Source organism: Rhynchophorus ferrugineus, unplaced genomic scaffold (genome assembly GCF_030347505.1).
Source record: "Rhynchophorus ferrugineus isolate W39M unplaced genomic scaffold, kcgeb_rfMv2 rfM11, whole genome shotgun sequence".
NCBI classification, from domain to species: Eukaryota; Metazoa; Arthropoda; class Insecta; order Coleoptera; family Curculionidae; genus Rhynchophorus; species Rhynchophorus ferrugineus.
This window is the reverse complement of record NW_027472590.1, coordinates 9,490,321-9,506,379: the sequence shown is the minus strand read 5'-3', so window position 1 is coordinate 9,506,379 and position 16,059 is coordinate 9,490,321. Positions and strand designations below refer to the sequence as shown.

General features: G+C 31.0%; 1 protein-coding gene across 7 annotated transcripts in view; it reads left to right on the top strand.

Annotated features, from left to right (window-relative positions):
- Window positions 1-13,901, top strand: part of LOC143205270 (uncharacterized) — a 28,482-nt gene extending 14,581 nt beyond the window's left edge. For 4 of the 7 annotated variants that reach the window (XM_076418464.1, XM_076418462.1, XM_076418463.1 and 1 more), the window contains exons 2-8: window positions 5,815-5,947; window positions 6,006-6,189; window positions 6,248-6,430; window positions 8,596-8,872; window positions 8,929-9,027; window positions 12,333-12,438; window positions 13,683-13,901. In XM_076418464.1, the coding sequence (XP_076274579.1) occupies window positions 5,846-5,947; window positions 6,006-6,189; window positions 6,248-6,430; window positions 8,596-8,872; window positions 8,929-9,027; window positions 12,333-12,438; window positions 13,683-13,775 (1,044 nt within the window). In that variant the 5' untranslated portion in view covers window positions 5,815-5,845 and the 3' untranslated portion in view covers window positions 13,776-13,901. Of the gene's footprint in view, window positions 1-1,652; window positions 1,790-5,814; window positions 5,948-6,005; window positions 6,190-6,247; window positions 6,431-8,595; window positions 8,873-8,928; window positions 9,028-12,332; window positions 12,620-12,690 lie in introns of those variants that run through there. The other 3 variants (XM_076418461.1, XR_013007788.1, XM_076418465.1) reach the window with 3 other exon arrangements.
- The last annotated feature ends 2,158 nt before the right edge of the window (window positions 13,902-16,059 follow it).

Sequence of the window (16,059 nt, the reverse complement as noted above, 5' to 3'; positions counted from 1 at the left end):
CAGTTGAAAGAGCATATGGGGCAAATTATTAAATATGAAGCTGTTATTCCACAAGAAAATCTGATTCTTCTACGCTTATCTATAAAATTTGGTTTAATGAAATATTTTGTCAAGGCCATGGATAAAAATGGTAAAGTATTTTTGTAATTGCAAACTATTTTCTCTTAATTAAGTGATGGTAAATTTAGAAAAATGCATTTTTCTTGAAAATTTTACCACGCAAGAGTTAGAGAGTGGACTATCTCTAAAGAAAGTCATTCATGGATTTTTAGGCTATATCTTATATCTGAAAATGCTGACTCTTTAGTGAATGAATTGGTACACAAAATTTAAAACGGTGGGGTGCAGAATGTCTTTAAAAATACATTTCTTGTATTCCCATATCAATTTTCTCACCTAATATTGGAATGGAGAGTGACGAACAAGGTGAACGCTTTCACCAGAATATAAAACAGATAGAAGAGCGTTGTCAAGGAAGATGGAATGCTGAAATGATGTCAAATTACTGCTGGTTTGTAATGACAGAGGATTCTACTGTTCACAAGAGAAAAAGTTAATATTGCTTCATTTTCTTTTAAAATATATGGCTCATTTTTATTATAGGCCACTTAAACTTGAGCTATTTTCATTCACTGTCTATTTGTTAATATATTTCATTATTTTTTATAATATTAATAGTACAAATAAATTAATATTTTTTTTATTAACTAAATCTTATATTAGATATGCTTAGTACAATCTTAATTTACAATTTAATTTATTACTACTCTTTTATTGTACTTCCATTAATACACAAGGAAGGGGAGTACGGGATTAATACATCAGTACGTATTTGCTACATTAAAATAAAACTAATCTACTTAAGCTAAAGTCAAGAATACACTTATACAATAAACAAGTTCGTGTGATTTTGTTCCCTTCAAGCATTTGATTTCCTGCGTGTTATCCAGTAGCGGTATTGCTTCCACATTGCTGTGATTTAGCAACTTTATTACATGTTTTAAGGGGCAATCTTTGGCCACTTAAAATAAAAATGATTTAAAATTTTCGTACTGTCTTTGTATTTTTATAGTACTTTAATTTATCCTAACTTTGAAATGTTACGTTTTACAAAAAATCTGTTTAAGTTTTTGATGCTCAGCAGGCATAATTTGACAAAAAAAGCCATTTGATTTAGTGTAATAAAACAAAAGAAAAATTGGTCACCCAGTGTTATTATTCGACAGATAATTTGAATAATATTAGACTAGTTTCCTTGAGTAGTTTCAACAGCGTAATTATAACTGTAACAACTGCATAACTATTAAGAATAATATAAACAGGTTTCCTCTTTGTTGTAAAATCGTCCTTCAGCAGTCGACCGGTATCAAAGTCCGTAACAGCAATTATAGCAAAAAACGCGTCAGAATTTCATCGAACCCAGAGAAAAAAACGTTCGTGTGAACTTTGAAATACGGGAATTTTAACATTTTCAGCATCGTACCTCGTCCGAAATCCCAAATGTCGTCTTCGATTACTAAGAACGCCCATCGGAGTTTCGGAACTCGTCTGGGTCCACTTTTTGAAGCGGAAAAAGCGCTCACGCGGACCTTGGAACGGATTATAATGACGCTTTTGTCCGATGATGATTGCTCCGTTCATAAATCAGTCGATGTTATCATTATTAATAATCGCTGTCGCGGTTAGGTTGGTCTGGAAGTTCGGAAAATTTGCTTTCTATTGACGGTATAAATTTGCTGCAAGTTGGTCGAATTGCACAGTTCAAGTTTGATAGTGCGATAACAATAAGGTCGGTCTTGCTGTGGCTTCGTCTTTGCGTTAACCGTGTTTCTTTGTGTCGTTATTGGACTGACAAGAAAATAATTTCGTTTTATTTTGGGTGAAAATGTATTAGGTGGAAAAAAACGAAAATACTTTCTTGTCAGCCAATAGTGTTTTTGGTGGTTATTTTCCAAATGCTGTTTAAACCAAATAATAGTGGTGTTAAGCCATACTTCATCCAGTGTTATTAATTGTAGTTTCTAAAGTATATATGCATTAAAATTGCATGTTTTCTACTTATTACAAATATTTTTAATTGTGTGAATTGTTCTTCTTATCAATTTCGATCCGGTTTTCATTTAACAAAGATTTTTTATTATTAACATTAGTATTAACAAAGTATTAATCATCATTTTACCACCAAGTTGTTGAATAAACTCTGTGAACGTACATATACCGGATTCATACTAATTAAATTAATTTATTCTTCAAAATAACTTCCTTCAACTTTAGTACAGTTATTTTAACGAATAGAAAGGATAATATAGGAAGTCACTATATAGGAAAATCGTATTCAGAGAAAGAATATTTGAGGTATGACAAGAATCAGATATCAGAGGGGGCAAGATGTGGTGAATAACCTGGATATTAATATATTTTATTTATTTTAACGATATCTTTAGTCTTCATCCATAGAAAATAAACACAGGACATTTTTTCGTAAAGTCAATTATGATATCCATTTGGTTCAGAGGGTTTCTATAATAATCTCAGTTTATTGTTTCAAATTTTAAAATCGCAGCCAAGTGTTATTTGGTTTCATTAATCACGAAATATTGGCAATATTTTAATGAAAGATGCAGGATGAATGGTAATATCATAGAAATTAAAATGCCCTTTATGTTGAGAGTGTCTCTTTGTGATAATATTGGACAGGCAAGAAAGTAGTTTAGTTTTATATTGGGTGAAAATTTAGTAGGTGAAAAAAAAATAGTTTCTTGCCAACTGTATTTGAATACTGTATTCGGCGGTTGTTTTCTCAAATTATAGCATTTAAATAAAGCAATAACAATACAGTGTAAATCAAATAATAGTGGTGTTAAGCCATACTTCATCTAGTGTTACTAATTATAGTTTCTAAAGTATTTTGCATTAAAATTGCATGGTTTCTACTTATTAAAAATATTTTTAATTGTGTGAATTATTCCTCTTATTATTTTCGATCCGGTTTTCATTTAACAATGATATTTTAAAAGTATTAATTATCATTTTGCCACCAAGTTGTTGAATAAACTCTTTAAAGGTAAATGTATCCGATTCATAATAATTAAATCACTTTAGTCTTCAAGATAACTTCCTTCAACTTTAGTACAGTTATTTTAACGAATAGAAAGGATAATATAGGAAGTCACTATATAGGGAAATCGTATTCAGAGAAAGAATATTTGAGGTATGAGAAGAATCAGATATCAGAGGGGGCAAGATATGATGAATATACTGGATATTAAAATATTTTATTTATTTTAACGATATCTTTAGTCTTCATCCATAGATAATAAACACATGATATTTTTTCGTAAAGTCAATTATGATATCCATTTGGTTCAGAGAGTTTCTATAATAATCTCGGTTTATTGTTTCAAATTTTAAAATCGCAGCCAAGTGTTATTTGGTTTCATTAATCACGAAATATTGGCAATATTTTAATGAAAGATGCAGGATGAATGGTAATATCATAGAAATTAAAATGCCCTTTATGTTGAGAGTGTCTCTTTGTGATAATATTGGACAGGCAAGAAAGTAGTTTAGTTTTATATTGGGTGAAAATTTAGTAGGTGAAAAAAAAATAGTTTCTTGCCAACTGTATTCGAATACTGTATTCGGCGGTTGTTTTCTTAAATTATAGCATTTAAATAAAGCAATAACAATACAGTGTAAATCAAATAATAGTGGTGTTAAGCCATACTTCATCTAGTGTTACTAATTATAGTTTCTAAAGTATTTTGCATTAAAATTGCATGGTTTCTACTTATTAAAAATATTTTTAATTGTGTGAATTATTCCCCTTATTATTTTCGATCTGGTTTTCATTTAACAATGATATTTTAAAAGTATTAATTATCATTTTGCCACCAAGTTGTTGAATAAACTCTTTAAAGGTAAATGTATCCGATTCATAATAATTAAATCACTTTAGTCTTCAAGATAACTTCCTTCAACTTTAGTACAGTTATTTTAACGAATAGAAAGGATAATATAGGAAGTCACTATATAGGGAAATCGTGTTCGGAGAAAGAATATTTGAGGTATGAGAAGAATCAGATATCATAGGGCGCAAAATATGATGAATATACTGGATATTAAAATATTTTATTGGTTTTAACGATATCTTTAGTCTTCATCCATAGAAAATAAACACATGATATTTTTTCGTCAAGTCAATTATGATATCCGTTTGGTTCAGAGGGTTTCTATAATAATCTCGGTTTATTGTTTCAAATTTTAAAATCGCAGCCAAGTGTTATTTGGTTTCATTAATCACGAAATATTGGCAATATTTTAATGAAAGATGCAGGATGAATGGTAATATCATAGAAATTAAAATGCCCTTTATGTTGAGAGTGTCTCTTTGTGATAATATTGGACAGGCAAGAAAGTAGTTTAGTTTTATATTGGGTGAAAATTTAGTAGGTGAAAAAAAAATAGTTTCTTGCCAACTGTATTCGAATACTGTATTCGGCGGTTGTTTTCTTAAATTATAGCATTTAAATAAAGCAATAACAATACAGTGTAAATCAAATAATAGTGGTGTTAAGCCATACTTCATCTAGTGTTACTAATTATAGTTTCTAAAGTATTTTGCATTAAAATTGCATGGTTTCTACTTATTAAAAATATTTTTAATTGTGTGAATTATTCCTCTTATTATTTTCGATCCGGTTTTCATTTAACAATGATATTTTAAAAGTATTAATTATCATTTTGCCACCAAGTTGTTGAATAAACTCTTTAAAGGTAAATGTATCCGATTCATAATAATTAAATCACTTTAGTCTTCAAGATCCTTCAACTTTAGTACAGTTATTTTAACGAATAGAAAGGATAATATAGGAAGTCACTATATAGAGAAATCGTGTTCAGAGAAAGAATATTTGAGGTATGACAAGAATCAGATATCAGAGGGGATAAGATATGGTGAATAAACTGGATATTAATATATTTTATTGGTTTTAACGATATCTTTAGTCTTCATCCATAGAAAATAAACACAGGACATTTTTTCGTCAAGTCAATTATGATATCCGTTTGGTTCAGAGGGTTTCTATAATAATCTCGACTTATTGTTTCAAATTTTAAAATCACAGCTAAGTGTTGTTTGGTATCATTTTTAGGAAAGATGCAGGATGATTATTAATATCATAGAAATTAAAGTGCTCTTTGTGTCTCTTTGTGATAAATCTCATAAAGTTATTTCCATAAATGTCATGTGTTTATTAAACATTTAATTTTTATTTATGCGAATTCTTGCTCTTGTTCTCAATCACCATTTTGATACTAAATTGTTGAGTATACAAACGAAAATGTAATGCATTCATAATCATTAAATTACTTTATTTTTCAATATAATTTCCTTCATCTTCAGTATGGTTGCACAATACAGTAGAAAATGATGGCAGAGGGGGTTAAATTAACCATTTTTTAGCCTTATATCGACAGAAAATTATTTATGTCTTCTTAACATTGGTTCCTTTTTCACCAATTTTGTATCAGCTTGGTTCAGAGGGTTAATATAATAATTTTAGTTTGTTTTTTCACATTTTTGGTGGTAATACATGAACAAGAATCCTTGTGGATCGTTTTAAAATAAATCCTTTTTTATGAGAGATGGTGGTGGTGCCCAAACTAATTGAAAGAAGTAGTACATGCTGATGATATTATTGAAATTAGTAGTCAATATTTTTAGATTGTTATTACTACAGTAAACTGTCGACTAATTGTTGCTTAAATAATGTTACTATTTTAAATTATATATCGAATTCTCTTATTTATTAGATTGAAAATTAACAACAGACAAAAACAAAAAATGTCCACCATTCCTGTATTTCTGGTACTTCTAAATGTGATGGTACAAATCTTTGGAGCACCCAGTCCGGACGTCCAAGGTCAAGGTACCATTTCCGGATCGGTACTTATACATTCACTAACAATCAATCAACAGATGGAGAAATGTTCTTTTATTTTAGATTCCTCCACTTCTAACCTTTAAAGACGGCAATATCGGAGTGAATTTTCTCGGGTTCAAAGCATCTGCTGGTCTTGGTGGCCTATTAAACGGAGACTCAACTCAAGGAGGTTTACATGCTGAAGCCGAAACGCCTTTCGGACAAAAAGCCGGTGCTGGGTTGGGCGGCAGAGTGGGCGCTAATGGTACTCAAGATCCCGAGATTTAAAAAAAAATTAATTTAACATATTATTACTCTTTCAGGAAGATCCATCGGTGGATTGTACGCTGGAGCCACCGCGGGAGGTGGTATTGGCGCGGAGGCAGGACTTGGAGGTTCAGTTGACGAGAACGGAGCTAGAGGAGGCTCGTTCACTTCATCATCGGGAGGACGCACTTTCAAAACTGTTCTTAAAGAGCGTTATAGTGGTGCTGCACCTGTGGGAGGTAGCAATGATTTCTATTTTCCTTGTATCATGTTTAAAATTTGCTAATACTCCCAATGATGTCCTCTGGGTCTCCATACACATAACATCATAATTAAGTAGTTCCTAACTGTTAAAACATGTAAATTGTTTAAAATATTTTATACCATTTCAGCAAAACTTAAATTTACATCAAACTAATGCTTTATAACATCAAAAAAATGTAAAACTGATGTTGTTGGTGGTTGGTTGTGCTAATATGGTGTGCTGTAATTCTAACCTCAACACTCATTAATAAAATTTGTTTTTTCTTCTAGCTAGTTACCAAATATAGTGAGAAATTTTCATAACAGTTGAAGAATCACCACAATAACAATAAGTACCGGACATTCTTATGTTATTTCTGATTGTAATGTCAAGAATAAATAATAACAATGTAAACAATAATTGTGCTGTATTTAATTCAGTTTCTTTCAATAAAATAAAGACAACAGTATTAAAATTTAGACAGTATTTAGTTGTTTATAAATTCTGTGTATAAGTATCAGGAATAAAAAGCAAAAATAAATGTTTTCATGGAATATTATCTTATTTCCTTTAAATGATGCTTCATGGAATCCTTCATGGAAAGAAGAGGAATCCTCTATACATTTTTATCGGTTATTTTTAACTATTTAAGTAATGTTTGCTTTGGTGATAAGAAAAAGACATATATATCTATATTAAGTAAGTATACAAGGCTTGGTTGGTCAAATTTTCTGAGTCTTTATCAGTTATTCATTCACTAAACTATGGTGTTTTGATCTCAGTTCTCAGTTATCAGTCATAATGTGTTAACAAAACTCTTATATTATATGTGTTCTTGAATCAATTTTCTGAATTTATTTGACAATTTTCGGGTGTCAGTAACTTATTAATATTATGATGATGATTTCATAGCTCTTGGTAGCTAAAAGTTAGTCATTTTACCATTTTTATGAGTGAGTTTCTGATATGTACGAATAGCCATATTAGTCCGCAAAATGTTTGGTGATTTGGTAGATAAAATCTCCTTTGAATTATATACTTCGAAGTGTACTCTAGAAGAGTCTTTGCAACTTAAAAATTACCTTTAATTGTCTGAAATATTGAGAAATTCCAGATAATTATACACAGAATATTTAATAAAAATAGCTAAATAATATATTTTAACATTAATGCAATAACATCAAATAAAAATATAAAGTAATGATATATTAAATGATTCTGTAGGTAGATAATCTGTATCAAGTCTAGTTACATTTCAAATAATTTACTATTTACGATGATATGCATTTGAAGTTTAATCACTACAGAATAGTGCTGTATAATTGTTCTCGTCTGCATTGATTAATTTTGGTTTTAAAATTACCATTTATTTTAACGTGCATATAAATGCCACATTAGCTATTTATACTAGTTTCTTTAACACATTTATGGGACACCATCTATTTGCAGACAGTATAAAAACATAATGAAAATTTCAAGGAAATTTGTTTTATCACTATGAATAAGCATTGGATCCGTCATCATCATCATTATCCAATATGAAGAGGAGATTCTAAGAAGTGGTGCGAACTTCAGTCTTTGGTTCTGAAGTTATTTCATAGACAAAGAAAGTGGTTTAAAATTTTTAAAACGAATTTTCTTCGCGATTTATCTTCAAGCTATTTAAAAGATGACCTCAGATTATAATTGTAACCTTTGGGAGCAATTTTATGTAAATATTCGTGGTAATCAATCATACTCGAAAGAAATCGCAAAAATCATTGTACCAAAGCATAAACTGTTTCAACAGCTAGTGGATTTAATTCCCTCTCACTTGCTCTGAGTTCTTGTCATACTTCAAAAAATGACAGAGTAGGTAATTGATGCCGTAGAAAGGAAACTACAGCAGTGGGTCTTTTAGTTCAGAGGATTAATGAGGTTGAAATTATATTGTACAAGTACAATGATACAACACAAGCAATTCATGAATTTATTGAACTACAATAATAAATTATCTATATTTTTATATCAATTAATTTCCTACCTGCAAACAATTACTACTGATACTTCTTTGGATTTTAGTGTTTGTAAATAGCATTATTGGCTTCTAGGTATTTAAACCTTTCCATATCCATTTAGTTTTACCTCTAGAATATTATTATATAGAATATTTTCTTTTAGCTTCTATTTCTGGTTCTCTTCACGTTCATAAAGAAGTTGCGCCAGCCGTGACAGAAGTCGAGGTTACCAAAGAAGAAGTACCTCTTCCTCCGCCAAAGAAGACTTACGTCGAAAGAACTGTCATACCAAATTATGTCGAGAAAACCATTCACGTTCCTTCCTACGTGGAGAAGACTATCCGCGTACCCACGGTTATCGAGAAGAGAATCAAAGTACCGGCACCACCAACTGTTATCGAGAAGGAAATTGAGGTCCCCCAGCCTGTGGTTACAGCCACGTAAGTCATAAGTGCTTACAGGGATTTAGTTGGTTATTTACTAGTTTATATTGCAGGAAAGTGGTTCAAAAAGATGTGGTTCCTGAGGGAGTTGTAGTTACCAAGACTAAAACTAAATTGCGACGAAGACCTGGATGGCACTTTGCCAAATATATGTACGTATAAAAGGACGTTTTATATATTCGGATTTAAGCGTTTGAAGTTTGCTGTTATTTGGACTGATGGTTTAAATAAAATAATATTTAATGTCATTATCATGTTTTTAAGTTACTCCAGAGTCAATATTTCCAGGGTTCCAACGTTATTGGACTTATAAAACATTGAAAAGAAATAAATTAAAATATGGTTATATTTAACAAGTTAATCAAGTACGATAAAATGTTGTAAAATATACGAACTCTTCTATAAATTTGGCGAATAAAACGTTGGTTTAAAAGATGAATCTCTACAATTTATGTACGCTGTAGTGATAATAACTTTACATGGTTATTTATTGAATCTTTTGAAGTTTGAATTATAGCTCTATATTATCAATCTTTTCTATAATGGCTGGCCAATCTGGGATGTATTTTTTAATATTAGAATTAATTATAAGTAGCAATCGTAGTTTTGTTGGAATATTATTTATATTGGTATTGTTATATAACAAGATCTTCCAAAGGATGTATGATCCAAAAAATATATTATATATTTTATTTATCCCACCAATTAGTCAAGAAATAACACATATTTAAGTTTAATTGGGTGTTAACAGTATCATATATGGAGAGCCTTTAAAATAATGTAAATTTGTATAATCGAATATATATAGCTAATATTTTATGTAGACGAACGTATTTAGTAGAGGATGAGAATGGATTTTATTTCATGGACAGATAAACATCTTCCAAAACATCTAAGTACAATGTTTCCTCCATGATCTTCAAAATATGACTGTGTAATTAGGATTGAATCCTTTTAGTAAGCACGTTCGAGCCTAGTTCCTTGCCTATTTTTCCTGGATTCTCAGTTTTGATCATTGACCATTCTCCTCCTTTTACAGAGAAGTGAAAATCCGAACTCTGTTTTGTCCGAAGCCTTATCTTTTGTATGACTTTGAGACTTGGACACTGTTATAGTCCGAAATCTGCAAGCATGAGGTGCTGCCTGTGTCTCTCTGAAATCATACTAAAAATAAAGTTACTTATTTAAGAAGCGACAATCAGTGTACAATTTAAGAACAAATTCAGAGACGTAGATTACATTGATTTGGACTTGTCTATCGAATGAAAAATGAACGAATTTCGCAGATGCTTCTGTGGCGATCTAGCGAGTTTAATGAGGTTTCTTTTTATTAAGATCATGTGATCAGTGGAAATAATTGTTCCCCTATAGTTTTCAGGTTTCGATTGCACTGTAATTCTTTGCAATTAATATTTTAACTAAATTCATTTACTTGGCAATTATTCTCGCATTTAGTTGTCTATACAAATTTTAAAAATATATATAAAATTATAAAAAACAATTTTATATATAAGCTACCAAAATATTAATTAATTTCTTCTGAGTTATATATAGTCTATTCAAAGTTTTTTTAGTAATGCGTAACGGATATTTGTGTCGTCGAAACATTGCAATGTTGCCGCATCAACTTTGAGTTTTAGTTCAGATTGGCTTTGGCATAGAACAACATTCTAATCTAAATAAAATAATTGAACAAAAATGTTATCAAATATAATTTATTTTAACATTATAGTACATCTAATACTATCGAATGATATATCGATAATATATCTATATTATCGAATGACTTGAACTTTTCTGTACCATCCATGGGGTCTAGGTGTGTTTTTTATATAGTGGTATCCTCCTGGGGGCCTAGTCCATCTAATCAACAATTGTATATCTGAGAAACGTATTTTACTTTCATTCGAGAGCATATTTACCTTTTTTTTGTTCTTGTTTCCTTCAATGATGTGTTTACTTGTCAAGTTATCTTAGTACTACTCTTTATTTTATTTTTTCTGCTACTATGTGTGTATACCATTCTTCTTAAAATCGACCACTGAATTCTGTCTAATGTATATCTAAACCATATCTACAAAACAGTTAGTATTCATTCTGTCCTCATACGTTCTAACCTAAAGTTCATGCTCAATTTTGAATAATTACAAACATATCTGCGCACACATTCTTAACGCCCTATAATACCATTTCTTACAGTTATATTCAATTAATTATGTGCATACCTTTAGTAGTTTCTACTCTCATCATTCCGTCTCAGGAATTTTCAGCATTGCACAGCATTATCATATATACTGAAAGTTTCCTTTAGTCACTTTCACTTTTCGACACACTGTCCAATTCAATCACTAAACTGTTAATTTCTAATCTGTCTAAGACATGTTCACGATTCCACCATTTATCAATTACTTCCTCTGTATGTCTAATCAAGTTCATCTAAACCGATGGTGTTATGTTTGACAATGCTTCCTTCCATATATCCAAACAGTTTTTAATGGAATATCCTTTTCGACCAGCAATATATCTGCAATTAATATTAATAAATATAATGACCAACAAAACCTGATCGAATGCTATCGTTTGAATGATTGAGTGTTCAACTTTTACTTTTTTCCATCAATTTTTGTTGTCTTTACACTTTTTATGCTACTGTCTTGCCAAGACAGCCACAATGAATCAATTTAAAATATTCAAGTTTCATCAAGATACACAAATTCATATAGTTTATCTTCCTTGGTCTTATTGTATGCCTTTAATTGAATTCTTTTTAATGCAATGTCTGGAAGTTCCATTAAACCTCTCTTTACATCATTTAAACCTTATGTGCTGTAAGAGTGTAGGAAAGGATGTTTTATATCCATCAAAAAGCTGCATGTCCCTAACTCTTTTATGTATACTTTCCAGACAGACAATTTTTTCTAGAATAATTTTATTAAATTATGTTTATATCGATAAACTAGTTCGTGTACTTACTGTTCTTATACATTTCGTATATTTGGTTATTCGAGACCACTATCAAGGTGGTCAAGATTCGTCACCCACTTTGTATGTAGACAGGTTTTCTTGGGTGAATCTAACGTATCGTTCTTCGTTTTGTAAGCGATCTTACTCACAGTATCCATACTAAAATTTAGCGCGGCAGCAACCCGCTAAAAACATTGTCAATAAAATTGTAGGGATTTATTATATATAATATAATAATAATACATCTCTAACGGAATTTACCGGCAAAAGGGGGTCCCCATTATCTCGTTCGTTTTCGAAATTACCTATTAAAGGCGCTATCAATTTGTGACCCTGAATATCTATTGTTTTCAGTATTTTGAAACAATGTATATGTTATATAGAGCTTTAATTGAAATGCTATTTAGATTTAGTAAAGTTAAGCTCTTCATATATAATTGCTACTGTATGTGAGTACTTCATTAACGCATTTAATACTTTTATCTTCTTTCAGCAATGTCAACAGCGGTGAGGTTCCTTACTACGGTGGTGCAGGACACTATGCTGCCGCTTATGGGGGTCACTTCGATGGCGGTAATTTTATACGTAATATTTTTAATGTGAGTAGACTAGAAGAGTGGTAACTTATCGCACATGGTTCATTATAAATCACTATAATTAACAAGGGTGGTACTAGTTTTTTGTTTTCTTATTTGTCGGTTAGTTTTAGTTTAACATGACAGATGACTACTTTATAATTATACCGTATTTATTTTATCGTATTATGTACGTAATTATACCGTATTATGTTTAATATATTAGCAAGCTTGTGTTTTTTAATTTATTGTACTTAATTACTGATATGATGCTAGTAATTCTATAGAAAATAACAGTTTTGATAGCATTGCATATATATATATATATATATATATATATATATATATAAAGGTATATAAATAAAGGTTTCCGATTACATTGAAATTATGTTCAAAGTTATTTTGTAAATAAGTCATTTAAATTTGTGACATCAAAACGTCATACTGTTGCCGCATCAACTATGAGTTTTAGTTCAGTTTGGCTTTGATATCCAACAAAATTCTAATCTAATAAAAGAATTGAACAAAAATGTTATCAAATATAATTTATTTTAACAATATAGTGCATCTAAAAACTACAGTTTATTATACAGCCACAATAGTTTATAGGTTGGTATTTCTTATCACTATTTTTATAACCTCTTATCACTTTCTTATAACACCTTTATTAGGTACGCTTAGTACAATCTTAATTATAAATTAATTTATTACTACATTTCATTTGTACTTGGATTAATTCACAAGCAAGACGAGTACGAGAAAATACATCAATTCCTCATTTTTAAAATTATAATAACTTATACCTAAAGTTTATATAAAAACGAATTTACAAATTGCGACAGGCAATACATTAAACATCTTGATGACGTACGTACAAACAAACTTTGAATAGACTATATATTAACTTGATTACTGTGGAGTTTTAATTTGGTCCAAGCAACTACCACAGTTTTTTTCAGTCCCATACAAAGTTCTTTTCGGTTCCTTTACAATGCTCTTTCTACTTGAGCTTTGCATCCAGGGCCATGTACAAGTATCAAGCTGTGTTTGTATATGGAGTTACTCTAGAACCAATTATCATCGACAGTTGTGGATAATTAGTTCACTGAGTAATATTATTAATAGCTTATACTCTATATACTATTGTTCATTAATGATATTAAGAAGAAAGATGGTTTTGACGGTGGGACCAACAAATAAACCAATGAGCTTTACACATTATTATTAGTTAGTATTTGAAATATTTCATATACCTATGTTATTTTTAGATTCCAATTGCAACACTGGGGGCTGTCAGTAACTTAGTCAGTGGGGTGGCTGGTGGTGGATCCTTTGCGGTGTCCAAGTCAGTATCGATATAATTTTAAGTTTAGTACATTATTCTACAAACATACACCTAGTTAAACCTTAACGACTTGTATATTATATTTTTGTATTGTATATCATTGATATTTATGAATGAGATAATAAAGTAATGCTATTTATAATATGTTGTTTATTTTATATGATGTCTGATGGATAATTTATGTGTGATATGATAAAACAGCGAAGCTTTTTGAAATTCTTTTTGTTTGTGTTAATATCAGCAATTATACATATTTTCATTACGTTTTAAACGGATTATTAACAAGCAATACCTCAAGTATTCCTCGTCTTTGATTTTTTTTACATTCGTCAAGCTCCTTATCTTCGGTGTTAAAATCACCACTTTTAGACCCTTGAAACCGGCATGCACATGTTCAACTCGATGGAGCATGGTTGTCATAAGCTTTACACAATATTCGATGACCTTCAAATGACCTTCACCTTCTTCAACTTTAGGTAAAGGTAAAACTTCCCGCAAATGCGATGGACATTTTCAACGGACGTTTGATGAAATGGTACATACTGTAACGTGCAGTATTTGAGGATTCGATACGAAGTTGGTTACAAATACCCGATGTTACCTAATACACAGTGACACCATCTGTTGTAAATCCTTTAAAATTAATTTATTGGTATATATTTTCTAATAATTTTTTTACATTCTGTAAATGATGAAAGTCACCCCATTCTACAGTATCAATGTCTACGAATGGGTTATTTAACTTTCATCAGCTTTGCCTCTATAACTACTAACAACTTCTCCTATAAAAAAATAAATTGTTACTAAAATATATCGTGATTGAATTATAGATATTTTTATCAGTTACCGCAATTTTTTCTATGGTACCCTAGTAATGATTAGACTACTGAACTGATTATCTTTTAATTGACGTATTGTACATTTATTAACCTAAAAAATGGATGGTTAATTACCACAAATTGTGCATAAAAGTTATAATTTTCTTTAATATTACTTCTAGTACAATTGTATATTATTTGTCTCATACCCTTCGCAACGTTTTTATTTCAACAAACAGAATAATTGTCTTCTTTGCTTCATGTTATCGTTTTGAAATCTGTAGCTATATCGGGGTGAAATGTTGGCATATGTTGACTTCTGCTGGATGTCCAAAATGTTTTGTTACAAGTTTGGCGCTTAATATTCTCTCTACAAACATGGAATGGAAATGGAAACAAAAAATTGAAGCTGTTTGGATATTTTAACATTATAAAACTTAACTTAACATTCCGTACACATAAAATATAAAATTTTAATCCAATATTTTTTTTTAAATCTACATATTGTAGGTTATTTGTTTTTAGTATTTTTTTTGGGCCTGATTTACCAGCTGAAAAGGTTTCCTTGTTGATGTTAACTCAATTTATAAGAGATGATTGCCCGTGTAGGCGCATTATTTTGGGGTATGAGAACCTTTGGCGGTATGAAGAACCGCTTTTGGGGGGATAGTCTTCGGGGTTACCTGATTGGGAACGCCTCTGTCAGGGATCTGATGTGGGAATTGTTGGATAGAGCTGAGGTTGCATGGAATTTTTTGTATAAGGAGAAAACGAACCGTTTTATTTCCGGTGTATCAGTTTCCCGATGAATTTGGGTATTTCTGACAAACCATGGCGCGTTCAGAGTTTGCCTGAGAAGTTTATTTTGCATTACCTGAAGCCTTTCCACTAGTTCCGGCCTGATAAACCAACGGTTACTTTTAAAATGGCTGCTTATACACTGTGGTGGGGAAAGGATGAGCGCAAATGTTTAGCGCATGCGCACAATATTCCGTCATTAACTGTGGTTTAGCGTAGTCTGTCGAATGCAGACACGGACGAAAGAACAAGGGCCAGAAACCTGTACGGTTGGGCGGTGGGTGTCCTACCAATTTGGAGATCCACAAGGGAATAATAACAGTTCCGATATAGACCTGATCAATAACTGGGCGGGGGCAGTAATTAGGAACGCCGACACTCAGGCAGATAGATCAGACACGGGAAGTGTCGCTAGAGGCATAAACAATGAACGCGATCAAGTAGAGCTTGGGTATCTGGACCTTTCTTGGTAAATAATGTTGGCATAAATACACAGACAAATTGTAACAACCAACTGTCCATGGCCATTATTCGGTAATTAAGGAGGGTAAAAAGAAATAAACAAATTGACGGACAGTGAGCGACTGAAAAGTGACAGGATCCCGACAGAATTTAGGTAGCTGGACCAAGTCCAAAGCGTGAAAAGTATCAATGTGTAACATATACATATTTAAGGACTCATCC